This window comes from Cyprinodon variegatus, unplaced genomic scaffold, assembly GCF_000732505.1.
Source record: "Cyprinodon variegatus isolate N-32 unplaced genomic scaffold, C_variegatus-1.0 Scaffold1002, whole genome shotgun sequence".
Taxonomy (NCBI): Eukaryota; Metazoa; Chordata; class Actinopteri; order Cyprinodontiformes; family Cyprinodontidae; genus Cyprinodon; species Cyprinodon variegatus.
The window spans coordinates 121,950-144,336 of record NW_015151455.1 but is presented as its reverse complement, the minus strand read 5'-3'; the positions used below and the strand labels follow the sequence as shown (position 1 = coordinate 144,336).

At 37.9% G+C, this 22,387-nt stretch overlaps 1 protein-coding gene across 2 annotated transcripts in view; it reads left to right on the top strand.

The window, feature by feature from the left end:
- Window positions 1–22,387, top strand: part of prex1 (phosphatidylinositol-3,4,5-trisphosphate-dependent Rac exchange factor 1) — a 116,217-nt gene that overhangs the window by 47,442 nt on the left and 46,388 nt on the right. For both annotated transcript variants that reach the window (XM_015399284.1, XM_015399283.1), the window contains exons 9-15: window positions 413–562; window positions 5,237–5,384; window positions 10,549–10,649; window positions 13,096–13,199; window positions 15,696–15,745; window positions 17,228–17,303; window positions 17,754–17,826. In XM_015399284.1, coding sequence (XP_015254770.1) covers window positions 413–562; window positions 5,237–5,384; window positions 10,549–10,649; window positions 13,096–13,199; window positions 15,696–15,745; window positions 17,228–17,303; window positions 17,754–17,826 — 702 coding nt within the window. The remainder of the gene's footprint in view (window positions 1–412; window positions 563–5,236; window positions 5,385–10,548; window positions 10,650–13,095; window positions 13,200–15,695; window positions 15,746–17,227; window positions 17,304–17,753; window positions 17,827–22,387) is intronic.

Sequence of the window (22,387 nt, the reverse complement as noted above, 5' to 3'; positions counted from 1 at the left end):
AATCTGATAGCATTTTAAGGGAGCTTTAATTAGCAAATCTTATTATTGTATTATTGTATTTCTTTAGTTTCCTCAGTTTTCTTGTTTTGTTTGGATGACTTTTTTTTTTTAAATGTCAATAATTTTTATGGCCATCCATCATCAGTGATGCTCTTCTTACTTAAGGTGTCGGAAAGGATAGATTTCTGCGTAGCACAACTAATGGTAGTCATGTTAACAGATTCTTCTACCTGAGCTATGGATCTTTGCAGCTCCTCCCAGATTAACAAAGGCTTAATTTTTTTGCTTATCCCTTAAAATTCCAACAAACTCCTTTAAATGTGTGCTTCTTTTTGCCACAGATACTTTATAAGTATTGTTTTTCATGTTCGTCTCTCCTTTTTCTGAATCCCTTCATCCTCTTGCTTTTCAGCTGACTATCACAGCAACAACTACACGGTAACAAATGGCTGGAAGATTCATAACACAGCGAAGAACAAGTGGTTTGTCTGCATGGCCAAAAACGCAGAGGACAAGCAGAAGTGGCTGGATGCCATCTTGAGGGAACGGGAGCAGAGAGAGAGTGAGTAATGATTTTCTTCATATTTTATTGTCTTTACAACCATTTTTAACAGAACCTTTGGTTTTTATTTCTTTTTTCTGCTGTTGATTAGAAAATAGATTTTTCCTCAAAGATGTTTTAGAAGAAACGCTGCAGCTGTGATTAAATATTCATTTCATTCGGCTTTATTGTAGAGAGCGTACCAACTGTTTTTTATTTTTACTCTTATTTCTGAAATTTTTGTCTTGTATTGTTTTATCTTTAAACAGATTCCGTAAATCCTTTGCTAAGAATGCAGCCGACATCTTTTATGATTCTCTCCTAAATAGACTCTTATTAAATCTAAAAGGTAACCTGTCAATTTAAATTAGCTGAGAAGATGTTTAGGCTCCTTTTTTAAAACGTTTTTAAATACTTTTTGTCAGCATAATTTATAAAAAGGGTTTCCCTAAATAGACTTTTACATAAAAAAAAAATCTAAAACTTCATCTGAGGCATTTGTTTTTTTAACAAGTGTTCTTTAGAGGCAAAAATGCTAAAAACTCTTTTCAAATGCTTAGAGGTAGATTTGGCTCTTCAACACTTGTCGTGTCATATTCATTATTGCCCTTTAATGATGCATTTGAACTGTTCTTTTCTCGGTGTAGAAGAATGATTCAACAAACAACTTCAATTTGCTTTAAAAGCTAGAATAAGCTGCATAGGTTTGAGTATGTTGCAGATTTTTTTCTAGTGCACAAATGGTTTAAATTATGCATCTCTCTTCAAATATATACAAAGAAGACAAGAACTGGTATAAACGTGCCTGATAAGTTGCAGAAAACTTGTCAGAAAGGTCCTGGCATATCTCTGTGGTCTGATCCACCTGTTTACTCCACAGATGTATGTAGGTAACATTGGCATCCCTCATTCCTAATAATCCTGTTTTAATGTTTTTCATTTGGTTTGACCTTGGGTAAAATAAACTTTTTAGAAGAAGTTCCAGTACTAAAAGCAGTAAAACAGACACTACGACGTCTTTGCATTCTCTGCAAGAACCAAGAAATATTGTTTTTGTTCTGGAAGGGGGAAAACACGACAAAAATGTGTTTTCTCTCATAATATTCATAGTTTGAGCTCAAGTTAAATCCACAAAAGAAAACAAAAGCAGCACAATGGAGGGAAGAGCCCAAAGCTTCATTATGCTTAGATGACGTCTCATACTAATGTTAATATTTTTCCCCCTGCCTCTGCCCGGTCATGGCGGTCATGGAACAGATTTCTACACCTGAAATAAGGTGGAAATATACAAACATGTTTTTAAGCAAGAAAGTTCCCCTTAAAAGGCCATCAGTGAGTTTATCAGGACAATGATCCGACTTCTGCTCTTGTTTAGAGCATCATTGTGAAAAGCTCTCTAAAACCATCCAGGGGATTTTCTGCTGCTTTTTGTAGCGGCTCAGAGAGAATAAAGTTTTTTTTTTAGGTTGAGATAAAAACTGCAAGTATCAGAATATATAAAAGCAGGTATTTTTTCCAGGCCAGCTTGACATTTTAAGTTAATGTTGATATTTATAAACTGTTTTACAACAACTCTGTAAGAAAATATTTGTAGAGTAAGATCAGATCACTCTTTATCACTCTCTTCATACACACACACACACACACATATATATATATATTTATAAAATACATTCTCCTGCATTTTTTTTGGTAAAACAAGTTGAATTCATTTTTCATAGTTTTATGCTGACAGCTCTTGAGAAGAAGAGATCACAGCTTCCATGTGCTGCATGATACCCAGACGGCTCTTGGTCTCACATCAGCTTCTTTGATTGGTTGATGCTCAACGTTCAGCTGTAAAAATTCCAATTTCCCAACTCTGGTGTGTTTTGCTCAACATGAACTCCTTCCAGTGCCGGAAATGCTTAAAGACCCGATGCCCCTGAAACGGAAAACATGTTGCTGGACCTCTAGGCAGTCCTCCATGCTGTCTTCCATAGAATTCGCATCTAAGGCCCTGACGCTCAAAACACGTTTGGTTTGAAATCAATTTTAAACCCAGGTCCATATCAGGAAACCTTAAATTCTCAAACCAAGCTGCTGCTGTTTTTGTGGAAAGTGGTCCAAAATCAAGCTCAAATTTAAGCAGGACATTTCTGTATCCACATAAAGTGGATAGTAGGCGAACTTACATCCAATGTCTGAGTTTGAACCTTTCTCTGAGTGGATAAGGTGAACTTTGAACTGAACTAAAACATTTGCACACAGACCAGTTTGACAAAAGAGGGAAGAAGAAAATCCACCATAATATACTTTACTTTCATTAATGGTAAACATGAGGCATTTTGTGCTCGTTTGAGATTAGTGGTGTAAGTCGATATGGTTGTTTCTCCTTTAGCCGTTGCTTTCTTTCAACTTTACACCTCCATCTTTTACCTCAAATTGAGTCCCCACCTGTTCAGCACCAGCCATCTGTCTTTATTATGTCCTGTGCGTTGGCCGATGAGAAAGCCTTTGGCCATATTTGTGGCCACTTGATAGCATTGATGCTAAAAATCAAAACCGGATCATCAGAGTCAATGAATGCAAAAGTTTCTGCTCTACTCTGCCTCCCGTTTTACTGAGAATAGTTTTCCAGTTAGCGCTGGTAAAAACAGGTTTTTCTATCTTGTGCAAATGAGAAATTTCCGCTCTGGTTGAAGTTAATAGTATTTGAGCTCACTGAAAGGGGGCTCATGGTAGAATAAGGTCTGAAGGAGTTTGCTGCAGCTTGTGGTGTTAAGTTTCACCCCGGCGGAAATTGACCCGAGGCTAACAGATGCCAGATCAGTCACAGAGCCCAGTTTCTCTGCTTGCTGCTCCTCTGTTACACTTTCTTCCATATGCATTACTTCCAGTGTACCTACCCTATCTCGTTCCTCCTGTCTAGATGGCAGCAACATTATTTTTCTATGCAATAAATCAAGGTATTTTCTACCTATTACCCCAAATGCCTTATTAGCTTTTAGCAGAAGACTGATTGGGTGGAACCTTCTTCACATATTGCGGCAGTTTATCTCTCCTGTCTTTTGACATATGGGGCTCATCTCATGGCCCTAAGGAAAGTATTTTATTGTTCAGGAGCTTCCAGCTGGCGATACTTGGTCTCATGGAAGTTTTAGGGACAACACGCGGCTCACTTAAAGGGTTATGTTTTTTTTATCTTGTGCCAGACAGAGCAGGAAGATGAGGGGCACCTTAAGACGAGCTCTGACAGCTGGAGCAGCAGGAGAGGCCCCGTCTGTTGTTCAATGACACTTATTGTTTAAGTCTACTCCAGCTGCTGCCAAATGTAATATAACTCCACCTTCATCAGAGAGCCAGGGCAGTAATCTAAAGTCTAAAAGGGAAAACATGGGTTGATAACAAGCTGCAGAACTTATCGAATTGCTTTATTCAACCTCCTTCCTTTGGATTGTTGAAAGGTACAAATTTTTGCACATTGTTATACGTGTCTGGATGCTTCGAATACCTTTACAACTCCTAAGTCAAACGTTAAATTTACACATATGGGGCTGCAGCTATTTATAATTTTAGTAGTTGATTAATCTATCAATTATCTTTTGGTTAATCGATAATTCTAACAGATATTTTTAGTAATTTACCATTTATAAATAAACAAAAAAATATATATTGGTCTGTGTGTCTAAATACACATTAAATATATACATATATATTTATATTTAATTTCTTTAAAAGACTTGTCTTGAATTGGTTTTCTTTATTTAAGTTTTTATTCAAAGCATAAAAACCAGTAACCATGAATTAGCTTCAGTTAAACCAAATAAGTCTAGTTTTCCTTCTCTATAAAATTAACTCTAAATTCTGCTTTTGCAACCCAAACATCCAGCGTTTTTTTAAATAATAATAATGAATTTTATTTGTAACGCACTTTACATTTGATTTCAAATTTCAAAGTGCTACAATTCAAAAAGGGAAAATTAAAACAAAGGTTAAAAGACCATAATATTAAAACAGAGTAAAAGACAATCATTAAAAAAATCATCATCATTCATAGCCTAGACAGATTTGCCACCTGATGAGGATTTGCATTTTGCCAGATCGTCAAATGTAAAGTCGGCTATTTTATGAACTGTATAAAGCCTGTTGAAGGTGGTAAAACTGAATACTTCAGTCTGAAGTTTAAAAGCTTGTTACCGGTAGGCTGTTTAGAAGATTTAAGCAGATTAAGGAATCCTATTGAAATTGAAAGTCCAGTTGAGAAGTTCATCAAATCCCACTGTAGTAAAGCAGCTCAAAAACTCAAGTGGTTTTACAGCGGCGGCCAGGATTACAGTGGGCCCTCATGGGCTCCTCAGCTCAGTGCAGGAATAATGGCTGACAAATGAACACTGAAACCAGATCAAAATCAGCATGCCCTCCTGAACCTCTCTGATCCTCAGAGCTTGGAGTTTGTGGTATTTCCAAATCTCAAAATGTTTCTGTGAAGAACCCAACATCACCAGATGACTCAGGGCTTGATTATGTCCTCTAACAACACTGGGATCCGTCTTTGCTTTTATGCATTTAGATAGCCTTGGAAATCTAGTTGAACTCTCTGGATTGGGTGTATTATCCTTGGCTGGACTCTATTCCCAGCAGCGTCCCACTCAGCTGGGGGTAAATGTGACCAAACCAGTTGGATCTGTCTTAGTTCTCTGCCTTCTCTTTCAGGTCTGAAGTTGGGAATGGAGAGAGATGCCTATGTGATGATAGCGGAGAAGGGCGAGAAGCTCTACCACATGATGATGACAAAGAACAGGCACCTGATAAAGGATCGGCGCAAGAAGCTCAGCATTGTGCCCAAGTGCTTCATGGGAAAGTGAGTCTCTTTGGTTCCTCAGTGTCTGGTTTCCTCGAGTTCCAAGAATGTGACTGGAACGCGATGCTGTTCACATGGGGATCTTTACAAAACGTTACGTAAGTTTAGCAGGCTTTCAAAAGAACTGGAATCCAGTTTCCCCCAGAGCCCTGGCAGAACGCCCGAAATGCTTTATCCCTACATCCTCTTCTCTATAATGAGGCCCCCCTCACAGCCACCTCTCATGGGTTATAGAAAGGGCCAACTTGGTCCCTGCATCCCCACATTATCTGGCAAACAGAAACACACCAATACTTTTATTGGAAGGGGATCTTTAGCTGAGATTTTTTTCAATAGGCTTTTCAGTGGAGGGGTGATTAGAGATTGACTCAAGTTTCTCTGACTTAGCTGTTGGATCCTGAACAGAAATACTAAAATCATACGGCTTCCAACAGAGGGAAACAAAACAAAACAGGTTGGGATCACCATAGGGACAGAGGACTTTCCACTGGAGAGAAACAGTGAGTCAGCTTTTAATGAGGATGGTGCCCATGTGTTAAATGTACAGGTCCTAAACCGTTTACTTAATGTCAGGAAAATAAACAGGACATATCCGATCATCCACACTCCCAAGATGGAGCATTAATGAGCTTTTCAAAATGTTTTAGATATTTTTAGAAGAGTTTCTTATCATTTTCAGACTTTATCCACAATCCCTTTTAAATATACCAAATCCCACCGTAATGTTTTGACATTTTTTTTTACCTTAAAACCATAAACATCAACTCAGTTTTTTAGTCTCTTGTTGTATAGAAACGTAGAACAGTAGATAAGTGCAAAGTGAGACTGTTTGCTCATGTTTGTGCTGTAAAGGGTTAACCTTCTGTGACACAAAAGGGTTTAGATTAGGCCAAAAAGTTGGGTTTTAGTTCCTGCAAACAGAATGACGTGGGTTTCTGGCCGAGCGTCTAGAGGTTTGAATTTCTGCAGATTCTCCAGAATTATTAATCATTTTCAAATAGAGAAAAGTATTTGGAAAAGACGGATTGGAAATAAATCCGTCATGTAAACACACCAATTGTAATATTAGGGATGATTTCAATGGGGATCAAATTATATTCCACTTAAGTGAGGTGGTTTATGCTGATTCATAATCGGATCAGTGTTTTTCTAAACACGCAGGCAGCCCAGAAAGTCTGAACTAATTTCCTCTCTTGCTGTAATCCTGAAACTCAGCAATACCTTAACTTTCTGAGACTGTAGCTTTATTTTAAGGAGAAGAAAAACCTTTAGAACATTCAGAACAAACACGCTTCCACATTTGCTGTTTTTTATTTTCACACGAGGAAGTGTAAAACATTTATTCTGCTGTTGTTTTGGGGGAAAATCTGTTTACTCTGCGCATGTCGGAGCGCTTCTGTTGCGAATGAAACCTGTGCCGTATAAACACAGATATGTTTGATTTTCAGCCTTTAAACCGTGTATTTGGATCACAATTTATTTTGGTTAATCTGACCCAGTTCTATCTAAACATAGCCCACGTGTTTCATGCTTGGTTCTCCGACTGATTCTCTTCTTGACGTCCATTTCTTGGTCTGTTTGCTTTTAAGCCGTTTTTGGTGAGCGAGTTTTTCCAAGCCTGATAAATACTGTTTGTAGCCTAAACCCAGTTAGCTCTTCTTCACAGCTCTCTTCCTTTACCTGTCTGCTGTGTTCCTCTTTCTTCATGCTGATTGTTCTCTAATGTTCACTAGCAAATCTCTGAACACAACTTAGTAAAGCTGGATTTAAAGATGACAGTAAACCCACATCATTTAGTTGACATCTGAAGGCAATTGCTTTAGTGGATTTAATTTAAAAGTTGTTTTTTATCTTGCTTACAACCTTTCACTTCTTTGTGTTTGTATATGAAACAGTAAAGCTGATAAAAAGCCATTAAAGTTGTTTTGGTGGGTGTTAAAATTGAGCATCAGTTACTCCTGCCTCCTCACAGGTTTAGTCTCATATTCTTCTCAAATACCAGATGTAAACTTTCCTATTTTTAGAGAGTTGGCTTCATTTTGACCCCATACATGTTTCTCTTCCTTTTTTTCCCCTCATCCTTAAGGTATAAGTCTAACCTGCCTCACTTTACGCTGCTCACTTTCTTATCAATCAACCAGATTCCACTTTTCTCACTATCAGTCATTTCCTGTGGATGAGCGCTCGCTTCATTAACTCTGCATTTGTCTTTCTGATCAAATTAACAACAAGCGAATCTTGAGTCCTTATTTCATTAACAGAGGCTGTCTGCCAGTTTAAAAGCCACTGCTTGTCTTTGTCGCCTAATCCCATTAGTTATCTGCTGTCCACCCCAGAAGATCACCGATTTTAATCCACTTTAAATGTATTTCAGCTATTTACATGACATTGTAGCCACACTGTAGTGTTATCATGTCTTTCTTGTTTGTATATTTATCTAGTCCATCCTTTTCCGTTTAATATGTCTTTATATATAGCTTTATATATCATGTGTTCAGGTTAATGTCATGGTTAACTTCTGTTCCTTCGGCTTTTCTAATGTGTTTCTGACCTCATCGAGGAGAAATATCATTTGCACCTCTTCCTCGCCAAATGTTAATTCTAAGAAGGCTGTGAGTTCCTGTCAATAAATTAGCTGCAGAGAGTCAGGAGACAAAACCGTCTGGTTATAGTTGGATGCACAGAGGAAATGGAGCTTGAACAGTTCAGAAACGGTAAAGAGAGATGGAGAAATGGCTCAGAAACTTTAAAACATGCTCAATTGGACTGGACTAGCAGGGGAGGAGTAAACCTTTCATTCTTATAGCTTATTCTAACCTCTTTCTACTTTAAATGTAATTTGAAACTTAAGAAATTAGTTATTTTCTGCATAGTGCAGAATTTGTAAAGCAATGTTGGTCTAAACCTGGACTCAGTCAGTAGATTAACCATTTATTTTGAACATATGTTTTGCTTTCTAATGTTCAAATACGCAACACATAAACTACAGTACTGATAAATGTATTAAATAGCTCTTATTTTTCTCATCTTAAACACAAATTCCACAATCTTCCATTGTTTCTATATCAAAGATCTGAAAAGGAATTGAGAATGAAGACAACAAACGTCTAAGGAATAACTTTAAGAAACCTAAAGAAATCCCCAAGAACCACTGATTATACACAGGAGATATAAGGAACTTTGGCTTCCTGAACATTTAAACATTACTGCAGCTTCAGAAGATTTATCATCTGCTGATAGTCCCTATGAATCCATCATCCCCTTCTTTCAGCTCTCATATCTTTAACTCTGCTCATCAAATCTGCTCCCATTACATCTGAGTCCAAAATTAACCTGATTCTTACATAACGCGCCTCCGGCTTTAGGTCGTTCTTCCCGTCAACATTAATTAACTACCCCTGAGTTGGATGTTTGCATGAAAAGAGATTCTGAGATAAAATATTTAAATATATGTTTTATAATAATTACTGTAAAAAGTCAGAAACCCTCTCTTAAAAACATCATATTCATAAAAAATTATTCTTCCACCCTTTAGGCTAATATTGTTTTATGGTGTAGTTTGGATTAAAGATCAAAGGCACAAATACAAACCATCTCGCTCTGATTCACAAGGATTTATTATCTGGGGAGGTGATTTCACCCAGACAGATGAGAGGCGGGGGCAGAGAGAGACTCATTTTCTCCCTCAAACATTTGCTCAGCCTGGAAGACAAGAAAGCGGGCTGCAGGTACCTAAATCTGGACAGTTCTACTGTGTGTCCAAGTAGATCTGACAGATATTTCTAGAGGAGATCATTTGTAGAGTCTGCTGCACCTGTAACTGCGGTCAGAGTATGCCATTAAAATACTGTAAAAATCCTCCATCTGGAAGAGTAAACGGCCGGGGTATAAATACTCTACCCCACTTTGTCAACACGCAGCATGGATCAGCGCTCCCAGAGGACCCTGGGGCCAGCTCCGATTCAGAAAGGATATGTTTCACTGGTTAGAGCTTGTGGGCGAGCTGAAAACAGCAGAGACCTACGAGTAAACAGCTCACTTCCCAGGTAGCCTCGATCATTTGGCCTCATGTTAGCCTCAATGCCACAGGCAGCCTGGTTTTACATATTTATTGACACATTAGGAGGCAGACAGAGAACCAGGCCAACAACAGGATATGTTTATTTACATGTAGGTACATTTTCAATTCTCGGGTAATAACTCTAAATTGATTGTTTATTTAAAAAAACAAACAGTTTTTATTGCAGAAAGGCGACCCTGGGCAGAAAAGATGGAATAAAAAAATATACTGAGTGTATTTCACATCACAGACATTTAATTAACATAATTTCAACTGGAAAGTTCATATTTGGTGCCAGTTATTTTACCACCTTATTGTTTAAAAACCTTGCAGATTTGGTCACCTACCAAACTTTTTCTGAACCTTAATAGAGCCTTTCTGCCATGGGAGGCTTATAAGGCCCTTTCATCGGAAGTGTTTGTTCCTTCTGATAAACGATGGTTGATGTTAAGCTGTTTACCTTTGTAATTCTATAAATGTATAGACTTCTATGAAATTCTAACATTCCGACAACCCCTCAGTAAAAACACAGTGATTTCATAAGCAAATCCCTTTAGTTAAGTTTATTTAAAAACATGCATTAAACATTGGACTCTAAATATGCATTATAGCCTAGTGGCTAATTTCCAGCAAAAGTGGCAGTTTGGTGTCAAAGCTGTGATAAACATCCGAAGAACAAGCAGATGTAGTTATTTTTAATATTTAAAGGGAAGTGTTCTTTCTGCTGATAGTAAATGCACGAAATATCTGTATTATTTGTATGTAGTAATGTTATAATTAAAAAGAAATATATTAAAGGAAGTCCCACAGTCTTAGAAATGGCTTTGTAACCTTTTCCAAACTCATCGATGTCAATAACTTTATTGTTTCAACTGTTTTTCTGATTTATTCTCTAGTGGAATATAAAGAAAATATACAAATACACATTTTTTCCCCCCACTAAGTGTTCTTAACTCTCTTCATAGTTTCTTCTACTTTAAGGAAGAATAGCTGACTTACTGAAATGAGTTAAAAAGGAGAAGAGGGAGACGGCTCAGCCGAGCAACAAAAGAGGGTCTGTTTCAGACACCTGTCCTCATATGTGCCTCCTGTTTTTTTTCTCAGTGAGTTTGTGTCGTGGCTGATAGAAAGCGGAGAGATCAGCAACGCTGACGAGGGAGTGAACCTGGGACAAGCCTTACTGGAAAATGGCATCATTCACCACGGTAATGCCCACACAGATCTTTTCCCTTTTTCAGTTTTCCCTTCCTTCCTTCCTTCCTTCCTTCCTTCCTTCCTTCCTTCCTTCCTTCCTTCCTTCCTTCATTTTTGTGATTTGTCTTTCTCCTCACCCCCAGTTTTTATTGTCCCATTGACTCAGATTTTTGTTTATTTCATTTAATTCAACTCCGGCCTCTTCCATGTTACAACCTGCCATGACTTCCTCTGTTTGTTATTTTCGTAAAAAATACATCATTATTTCCGTTTTCCAGCTTTTTTTGTCTTCAGGATGACACTTGCTGACTCTCCAGACTAAATTATGCATTAGGAAGCAAACCTAGACACACACACTCTTCATCCCCAAACTTGTATAAATATTGTATGAATGCAGTTGTCCAGGCTGTTGCTGAAGAGAGGCATTATTAGTGCAAACCTCTGTCAATGTATACACCCCACACTCTGGAGGAAGTTTGCTCAAACCCAGCATTCACGCTCCTTACAACCTCTGGAAAATCCCCAGAGATCCTCCCTGACCGTCCCTTACAAACAGAGTGAGGCAGAAAGGATGTGGAAAGGTTTGTGCCTTACAGGCATTATACAAGCATCACAAGCTAGTCATTGAAAAGACATCATTTATGATATGTTGTAATAATAATAAAACACAATCAGCCTCCTTCACACTTCATTCAGATATGTGTTGAAACATGACTGTCATCTGACATCTCCTTTGCTCTAAGGATAATTCAGCGACCATTTCATGTCCTGAATAAGTCTCACATTTGGCTCTTTCTAGAAGCTGATTTTCTGGTGCATTCCTTTGGTTTATAGGGGCATTTCAAGTCTAGACTGAGAGAAAAACCAGCAGCTTGTTTGAGTCAATGCCAGCTTGTTTGCGGTGGAACCAATCTGTCTCTGTTTGACTGATTCTGCTCTCAGTCGTGTCCTTGTGGATCATTTTCCCATTTCGCTGTGGTGGGGAAATCATAAACAGCAACTTTTTTTTTTTTCTGGAGGTGTTGTGTTCATTTTGAGGCTTCATGAGAATTGGCAGCTGTTTGCTTTGTTAAATATTTGAATGTTATTGCTTCTTCTGCAGACACAGAATCACAGCTTTCCCCTCTAATGTTTGGCCTAGTTATTACCCTGAGGAAGTGAAATATGTCAAATGTTTTCAAACAGAATTTGTTAAAAGCCTACATCTGGATAACTGCAAATGTTTTCATATTGTTAAAAGAAATTTCAAGGTTGAATTATTAATAACCGTTTTGTCTTATATTTGGTCATATTTTGTTCCCCCCTGTTGCTTCGGTGCTGTGTTGCACTGTTTAATCTTTATGTGGCTTCCTTAATCTGGGCGTACAATGTGCAATATTTTCAATTGTTGCACGCAGCTACAGCTCACACTGGACAAAAAAAAAATTCCATTTAAAAGTTCATAATTCACGATGTATATTCTCACACTGTGCGACCTGATGCTTTGATGTGATCTGCCTGCTCCCACTGTACGTCTAAAAACCACGTTGGACTCAGCTCTGCAGTGAGATGGTGCTACTCGTCTATCTGGAAGCCAAACAAGTAGAAAAGGCGACGATGTAATTGGACAAAGACATGGCTGATCAAATGTTGCTACTATGGTCTGTCAGTTTTACTGAAAGAACTCCATTTCACTCACACCTCCGCCATGCTTCTGCGTTTTCTTCTGAGAGGAAGAAGAAGAATCCTTGTTTGCCCACTGAGCGATTTGCCCACAACTACCTTACAGCGGCTGACTGCATTTCAAACATGTTTGATTTTCTTCCCGATTGGGAGGTGGTCGTGAGAGGCTGATCGCCCCTCGTTACCCCCTGTACACTACACGATGCACGATCAGGCTAAAAGTCGGCCCGATCAAAAAATTCTTGTGCTGTAGAATCGGCACCAAAAGGGGAAAAAAAAATTGTAGAGGGGAAGCCCTGGTTTAGCTTATGTGATTTGGAAAAAGAAAAACACTCCCAGCCAACCCTACACTAGATTTTAACTACCTGTGATTTCAGAACACAATACTAACAAAGCTGTCACCATCACCTGCAATCATTCCATGCATGCACCATCTATTAGCAAGTCAAAACAAACACGACTCATTGCTGTTTGCATTTCTGAACCCAAATGAGTTATAGCCACAGCTTACATAAATAATCTTTAAACGATCAGTCCCCTAACTGCCATCTACAATGCAAAAAACTGTTCTAAAAATAGGTAAAACATCTTAAAATAAATGCATTTGACCTTAGTTTGAGCAGGTAAATAAGATAGTCAGCCAATGGGATGAGTATTTCTGCCCTTGAAAAAAAATTATTACACATTACACACTTATTGTAATGTATATATATTTTGAAAATAAAAATTGACTTGCTTAGATGGGAATTTTTGCAGATCATGTGTGACGCTTTCCTTCCTCTGATGCTCTTTCAGTGTCGGACAAACACCAGTTCAAGAACGAGCAGGTTTTATACCGCTTCCGCTACGACGATGGCACCTACAAGGCCCGCAGTGAGATGGAAGACATCATGTCAAAGGTAAATGACATATCTGCTCAAATTTTTTCCATTTTTGTCTTATAAAAAAGTTAAAGGCAGCAGTTCAGTGTCTGAGCCCTGAAATTGTTTAAGATTACCGATTAAATAGTGAATCTGTTTACATAAAAAAATTAAGGGGGGTATGATAAACACTGTTAAAATAGTATTTAATCTGATTGTTTAAGTTCTTCTACTTAGAAAAATGGTCTGTAATGTTCATCATATGACTACTAACCACTGTTAAAACAATTTATTTGTAAATTATGGTGGAAAATAACTATCTGGTTACCCAAACCAAGCCAGAGTCTCACCCTCACAGACCCAGGCCTCATCCCAATACCAGTAATAATGGCGTTTGTTTGAAGTCATTATCTGTGTAAAAGACACCTGTCCATTGCTTCAAACTGTCAGCCTGAAAACTCAACCATGGCCAAGACCAAAGAGCTGTTAAAGGACACCAGGAAGAAAACTGTTCCAGGCTTGAAAGAATCAATCTACAAAAGGCAAGGAGGTTGGTGGGAATAAATCAACTTCAGGAGCAAAAGGAAGAAAATTACAAGACCAATTTTCTCCCTCGATCTGGGGACCCATGCAAGATGTCATGCTGGGAAGTCAAAATGATCCTGAGAACGTGGGAAAAAGAAAAAATCTCAGAGCTACACAGAGAAGCCTGATGGATGATCTGTGGAGAGCTGGGACCAAAGGCTACCATGAGTAACACACTACGCCCAGAGGGACTCAAATCCTGCTGTGTCAGGCATGTCCCCCTGCAGAGGACGGTACATGTCCAGGTCTGCCTGGAGTTTACCAGAGAGCATATGGATGACCCAGAGGATGATTAGCAGAATATCCTGATCAGATGATTCAACATAAAGCACAAACTCAACTATCAAGCATAGAGGTGGAAACATCATGCTTTGGAGCTGGTTTTCTACAAACGAGACAGAATAACTGATCTCGTTTAAAGGATGAATGAAAGAGGCCATGTTTGATGAGACTGATGGAAGGAGGTTGTCCTTCCATCAGCAAGAGAATTGAAGATGGAACTTGGCTTGGTCTTCTAGTATGACGATGATCCTAAACTCACCGCTGGGCAAATAGTGGCTCCGTTAAAAGCATTTCTGGGTTCTGGAGTGGCCTAACTACTCCAGTGGAGCCAAGTCTCCAGACCTCAGCTCCATTGAGAATTTGTGGAGGGAGCTGAAAGTCTGTGTTGCCCAGCAGCAGCCCAAAAACATCACTGATGTAGAGCAGATCTGAGGGAGGAATGGATCAAAATGGCAACTACAGTATGAGCAAACCTGATGGTAACTTACAGTAACATTCTACCTCTATCATTTCCAACAAAGTTAATGTACAAAGTATTGAGCTGAATGCAAGTGAAGGTAATCACTCATCCAGGTCATAGTCATTCCAAAAAAGTTAAAAATAATCCATTGGACTTGGGTTTCCAAATTTGAGGACGTTTCGCTTCCCATCCAGGAAGCTTTTTCAAATAAAAAATGTTAGGAATAGCGTTGAGTTTGAGGCTTTATACAGTAGCCCAACAAAGCCTTGTTTTTGTTTGGAGCTGCAGTTTTGTTATTGACCAAATGCGTATTTCCCACCATAATTTTAAAAATAAATTCTTTGAAAATTCTACAATCTGATTTCCTGGATTTTTTTTTTAATCTTCGCATTTTGTCCCTCGTAGCTGAAGTGAACCTATGATGAAAATGACAGACCATAGTCATCTTTCCAAGTAGGAGAACTTGCATTATCAGAGGTCGACTAAAAACTTTTCTGCTCCCCTGCATTCATGACAGCTGTTGCTGTGTGAGCAATATTACAAAAAAGCTTCTCAGATTTGGTCGCCTACATCATAGGAGTCACACCTTTAATCAAACTTTGCGTGCCAATAACATTCTTAGGCTGTTAGATGGACCTTGACTCACACCTGAGCTAAAACATTGTGACACTGGAAAATCAAATAATGCCTGGAATATTATTTTAAAGAAAATGGTGTTTTTTTTTGCAAAGCATTGCAAAAGTAGGGGATTTATGTCCTTAGTCAGAAATCCCTTTTTAAAAAGAACTACTGCCTTACCAGGAGAGAATGAGGAGTGGCGGCCTAGTGGTTAGGGCTTGGAATCCTGAGGTTCTGAGTTCGAGGCCCACTCCCACAGACTGCCACTCTGGGTCTCTGAGCAAAGACTCTTAACCCCACGCTGCTCCCCAGGGGCCACACAATGGCAGCCCACTGCTCCCCTAGGGGAAGGGGTTAAATGCAGCGTTAATTTCATTGTTCTGTACTTGTGATGGTGTAATGACAATAAAACCTAAAAAAAAAAAAAACCCTTGTGTTCCTCTACACTCTGGCATTTCTCTCCTAATTCGATAACCTCAGGCTAACTCTTTTCAAACTCCAAAGATCTCATTCAGTTCATGATGATACATGTTTATCTAAGGTGTGTACTACAGTATGTGTGACTCAGCAGCGCTGTTCCTCTCTTGCAGGGCGTCAGGCTTTACTGCCGCCTTCACAGCCTCCACACTCCCGTCATCAAGTAAGTACCTGCCCCCCCTTTTTATGCTAATGTTCCTGCCCTCCAGGTGCACAGATGCATATTCATGGTTGGGGTTCACATTCATTGAGCTTCAGTCCTTTGCTGTAATGACAGGCTGCTAACCTCTCTCTGCTCTAACCCAACCTCCTCTAGGTCACAGTTATTCCTTTATGTTCACTCCATGCTATTAATGTCAGAGTTCTGGGACTTTTAATTGAAGAAAACCCTTAAAGGAGCAATTATTATAGAATCAAGTAAATTTATAAAGGAGTTCATAATACAATCTTATAGGAAATGCCAAAAAAAAATAATTTTTTAATTTATTTTTCTAATGAGATAGTCCCCCCGTGTTCGTACACATGTATTTGTTTGCTTTCAGCTGTTTTCTCTATTAGATATGCTGCGTAAATTCTGCTCTCCTTTAGTCCAAAACACTTAACTCCTAAAGCAGAAATATATTATAGCATTAACACTTGTCTAAATATTAAAATCTGCCTTTGCCTGATAGGGTTTAATCATAATTTTCCAGATTTAAAATTTGTCCTGTGACGTGAAAAAAAAAAAAAAAACATGCTTTCCACACTCGTCTGCCGCCACACCGCCGTCCTCCCTCTTATCGTTCCCTCCATCGCTCACCCACTGATTGAAAAGCCCAGGGTTGCCATCGGAGCAAACAAAGAGCTTTTGGTCTGAGGACAAATCCTATTAACACACAAAGGCAATTCCTCAGCCTGCCAGCCAGCTATTATATAACCCCCTCTTTATTTTATCTGTGACTATATTGGTGCTGAGGCAGTAATTAATTTGAAGGTTTAACTGATTTATTGATTGATGAATATTGATAATGATTAACCTTTCTCTGCTTCACAGGGATAAAGCTGTTCCTGATTTCATTAGTGGATAAATGAACTTATAAAGATAATCACGTTTCTTTTTTTTACAGCAGTACTAAACGCAATTTTTAGGTATCTTTACTTTGCAGATATTGCATTTGTTGTTTTTTTTTTTGTTAGTTTTAAATGGAAGAGGAGACTTTAAAAGCCGCAAATGACAAAACTAAAGAACCTTTGCAAAATCTGTTGAACCTTCCTGTTATCTGCATTAATCTGAAAAGACCTGAATAAAGAACAGACGTGTCAAAACTTGGCAGAAAATATCTTTTGAATAGTTCCTAACATCACTGATTCCACTGATGTAATCTTTCCATCCCTCTACTTTGTCTGAAATTAGTTTTACTTTCATTATCCCCTTCACTAACCTGCTACTGCTTATATGCAAGTTGCTGCTTACTTTGACTTTTTGCATGCAATATTAAGCAGGGCTTAATTTTTCAAGTGCCTTGCATTCAATCTTGAGTTGAGTTTTTTTTTATTATTATTAATTTTTTTTATATGTCAGCAAAATTGCTTAAAGACAAGGCAAAAATTATTGTGCCCCCTTTAGATTAAACGCCATGTTTTTTCCCTGTATTTGCTCCTTTAGGGACAGAGACCACCACTTGAAAACCTTTAAATCTGTTCTGCCTGCTTGCAAACTGGTGGACTGGTTAATCTCACAGGTAAGAACGAACCTATTAAGCTTTAACAAAGCATCAAGCAGTAGCTGTTTAGGTAAATTTCTCCAATGTAAGTTCAATAAAGTTCAATTTAATTATTCTTTAGGCTGTAGCTTTCTCTATTTCATCTCTAAATGTGCCTTTGAATTAAAAATAATAATTTAATTAATGGTTTTCCAAGCAGTTACAACTTTCTAATTTAGATCAGTATATGTTTTTTTTTCATAATGGTACAAAAATACTTTATCCCACATATCTAGATGAAAAATAACAATAGGCACTCTCATGTGTGAAGCAAATATGAACCTGTGTTGGTCTTCATTAAGTATAAACCTGCCACTCAGACACGGCTGTCTGTAACCCAGGTTCTGCAGCAGTGTGTTGTCTGAGAAGGTGTAAACAGGCATTGTGATTGTGGGACTGACTGTGTGCGTCATTGATTTGGTTTCCCAGGGAGACTGCTCTAACAGGGAGGATGCGGTGACCCTGGGCGTGGGGCTTTGCAACAGTGGCTACATGCACCACGGTCAGTACAGTTCACTGCACATGTAATAATAACTGCTGCTCCTTTTTTTTAAGCTTTAAGGGACTTGTTTAACACAGTGAATCATCAGCGTATTACAGATGTTATCTTCTCACTCACTGAGCTTCCATTTTGAACACAAGCACTCGAATTTGAAATGTTTCCTAATAATCTCATCATTTGTTATCATATTTCCTCTCAGCCTACAAGTAGATATTGACCCCACCTACATACCAGGGTTGAGTTTATTGTCTTAAAGAAGAAAAACTGTTTCTTCCAGATAAGTGAAAGAAACTGGGGGAAAACATTTTTTTATTTTTTTTTTTTGTTCCATTTCTTCTGGAAGAAAGTCCTGGTAATAGATCATATTTTGGAGAACTGGGATAGTTTTATTGAAAAGTCAACTCACTCTGTTTACCAGGCTACATAAGGAGAAATCTTTGAGAATACACACAGTTACACAAATTACCCCTTTGATGCCTGTTGTTGCTAATAAGCAACAAACCACTTGTATTACACTACAAAAAATTTAAAACTGAGTCAGTTTTTCTTAAAATAAGAGCAATTTTTCTTGAATTGATCAGGTTGACTGCAGGTGACTGCAGTCTCTTATTTTAAGTGCATAATATCTAATTATCTTATTTTAAGGCTTAAAATGCTAATTCCATTGGCAGATCATCTTATCTTCCTACTCATACTAAGGGTAAATACACTTAATTAAAGACATTTTTACTCATTTTCAGAACATTTTTGCAGTGTAGGTAAACAGACACCATAGGGTTTTTGCATCACCCCATGCTAGTCACAGTGTATGTTATTATATAGTTATAACTGCTGTTACAAAATATACTTCATTTCTATTTATTTAGTAACATTAACTATTTTAATTTGGCATCTCATTGAAGGGAAAAACACGCACAAAATCTCTTTTTATATGTATGTATATGTAAGTATGTATATATCAATTCAGGCTTCAAGGGGTTAAGAATTTATATAATATATTTAGTGTATGTTCTACAAATCTAGATTAATGAATAACTATTGGTCACAAAACTTGCAAAGTAACAACTGCATTACACATACAGAACAGCAGCTATATAGCAGCAAAATACAGTTCACTTGTCCAGCTCAATCTTGCCACGTTGCATTTGGAAAAACAGAATACAAGTTTTGTAGCCTTTCCCACACAAAGGCGATTCCTCAAATTTTTGTGATCATACCAACGCTTGAGAAAATCTGTTCAATGGGGCAGAGGAAGCACAGGCTGTGTTGCAAATTTTCATTTCTTTTTCTTTATTTTCTTCTGCTATTCATGCCCCCAAATCACCCTGATTTATAGATATTGAACCACACCTCAAGGTTATTACCTGATTTGGGCCTGCTTAAGGGAAACTATTAACCAAAAGAAACAAAACCTTTCAATAAATTTGACCTTCCAAGTTTCTTCCGGAAGAAACTGGAAGAAACTTATTTCTTCCGGCAGGAAAAAAAACATGGAAAAATCCTCGGGAAAAAAAACACCAACCGGAAGAAACTTCCAACCCTGCTTCATACTCTGTATTTGTTTTAAGGAAGACGGTAATTTGCATAGCCTGTCTGATTTCTTTAACCTTGCTGACCACAATGTGCCGGAGCGGATTTGTTTCCAGCCCAGAATGTTGAATGTAAACAGCCTTTGCAGTGTACCCTAACAGAAGGTGTTTGGCTTCGCTACACAGCCGTCTGGGGCAGTCCTGTCAACTGTGACCGATGGTTGGGACCTATAACTGAATAGTGCCACATTCTGAGCTGGGTGTAACTGGTGGAAAGTGAAAAGCTACAACATGATGTGTCAGAATAGAAAAGAAGAAAAAGTGATGATATAACTTCCTGATTTCCTTACTCAAGCTGGGTAATTTAACTATAGAGGATCAATGTCGCTCATTTATGACGGGGCAAAAACGTTTGGTCATCACAATTCAGTCTGACGTAATAGAGGATTTAAGGCTAATCTGTCTGACTGTTTAAAAGACAGGTTATCATTATGAAGATACAATCCTTCTGGCTATGCAGGCACTGCACACATATGCAAGCCCTGGCATGCACAAATTTGTACAAAGGAGAGATCGACTCAGAAATGTTTTATTTTTTTTATTTTTTTAAGGCCTGATGTTGATACTAATTACTTTGGCACCAGTTTAACAATTTGCCCTGCAACCTTTGAAATCCAAAGAGCCATTTTGCCCTGAGGTGCAGCCATTAAAAATGGTTAAAAGCTGCAAATTTTACATGACCTTTAAGTAAAACACAACTTATTCATTTTGTGAAAGGTTTGCTTTAAAATAATTGTGGCCATTTATTTGTAATTTTATGTTTTGAAATGAGGAAATAGATAAAATTATTAAAAAAACAAGCAAACTGAAAAAATAGCTTCTAAGCTAATGATGATAAATTTCCAAAATAAATCTAAAAACGTATTATTGCTTCTGTTTTCATTCTGTTTTGAAAATTCAACTCAGACATTTTTCTAAAAAAAACAGCTAAAACTTCCAACGTGTACATATTCTACTGTATTATACAAGATGAAAAACCTTCAGTTGGTTCATTATAGAGGCTCCAAAGAGCCACTTCTGGCTCTGGAGCTGCTCTGACTGATTCCTGATACCCACTATTATTTTCCAACATGTGCTGCTGAAATTTTTAGGTAGATTCTTAGACATGAACTGGTTTTCCTTTCTCCATTTACATTATAGAAATGAAACCATGTTAAATATTACACAAATCGCAGTTTAAGCAAAAAAAGAAACATTTATTAGCAAATCAAATGAAACATTGACAGTTGATAGACAATGGAGGGAGCAGCAATGTATGTCCTTCATTCATCTCAATAGATGGCTGCTGAATGCACTAATGAATCTCTGAGGACATGCAGGTATCCCCCGATACAAACAACAATACAGAAAACCCCCAAAAAACTTAATATTGGCCAAAAATATCAGCCGATCGTTGTATTAGTCTATCTGTAGTACTAAGCCTAATTTAATTTGACATCCTTAAGTATGCATTGTAATTAAATACCTCCAGCAGTTGCCTAATCAGTAGGTTTAAGGACTTTCACACCAGAGCTGTTTGCTACCTTAGAGAATCCGCATTGTTTAAGTTGTTGTTGAAATCTGTGCTGACCAAACAATCAATCTCTGCTCTACTGAAAATGTGGGTCTAAATTTGCTGGCAAGTGAACCTTAGTGCAGTTTGTTTTGCTGTGGTGAACCAAATGGTTATATAGGCATATTTATGGGTCGTGAAAAACCTTTGGATTCTTGCAATGTTTTGCACCACAGTATTGCATCTTAGTCTCCTTCCTTCCTCCTGCCCTTTTTGTACTGTTGCATTTATCTTAAATGTACAGAGCTCATACACCAGGCTATCCAGCCTCAGAGGTTTATTTGAGGATATTATAGAACAAAAATCAAGAAGAGCAACAGATAGTTTAAAACAGGGTTAGGTTAAAGAACTATATCCAACACACTCTTCTCATACAGCCCTGATGAATCCTTAAAATTAAGAATGAAAATGTTTGTGAGAAGCACAAGTCTACAGAGACATGGCTGCCTGCCAAACCCCATCAATGAGTGCATTAATGGCAGACTCTGCTAAAAAGGCTCATGGTAACACTGGAGAGGCTGCAGAAGTGAACATCTCTGTTTGGTTAATCTGCAGACAAGACGAACGTTATAAATCCTGTTATAATTGAAGGGTGGATGGAAGGAAAGGAAAGTCAAACATTTTTAGAATTTGTATGGACACAGTAAACGTTTGATAGAAATGCACTGAACAGATGAGGTCAAAAGGAAATGTTTTAACCTAAATGGAATCAAAATGTTAGGAATGAAAGGTTAGCATTGCAATGATGGTGCCTCTGTCTTACTGTTTGGATGTGGTTGAGAATCACTGATCTCTGTTTATTCACTGAATTGCTGATTGCCCAAAAAAAAATTAAGTCACCCTCCTCCATGTTGGCACTCCCCTCTGCCACGGAGATGTGCAGTAAAAACACCTTCATGTGTAGCATTTGGCTGCAAAAACAAGTAGTTTGCCGGCTGTAGGAAGTCGATTTAACAGGTAATTTCACTGTCAGTGTGTGCATACATACTTGTATGTATAGATTTTTTTATTGTTGTAACTAAGAGCAAAAAGCAAAATAGGAACTTAATGTTGCCTATTATTTTAACAGTTTTATGTGATTTTTGCTAGTGTAGAAACTGAAGCTCTGTGAAGTTATTAAATTGAACACAGGATAAAAGTATATGACCTCATGCAGGCACAATCTGCAAATAGGAAATAGTATAGAAGTAACAGACATGTACTTGTAATTCAGCCTTTATCTAAAATCTTAAAATTATATGTAAGATGTAATTACCATAACCGTTTAATAAATACATGTACATCATCAATTTAGCACTTTTGGAACATCTGTATTATGATGCTCCATTAAAGGAATAGTACACCCAAAACATGATTAGCCTTCATTTTCTACTCACCCCCATGCTGAACAACACTCTGGAGTACTTTTTTGATATCTCAA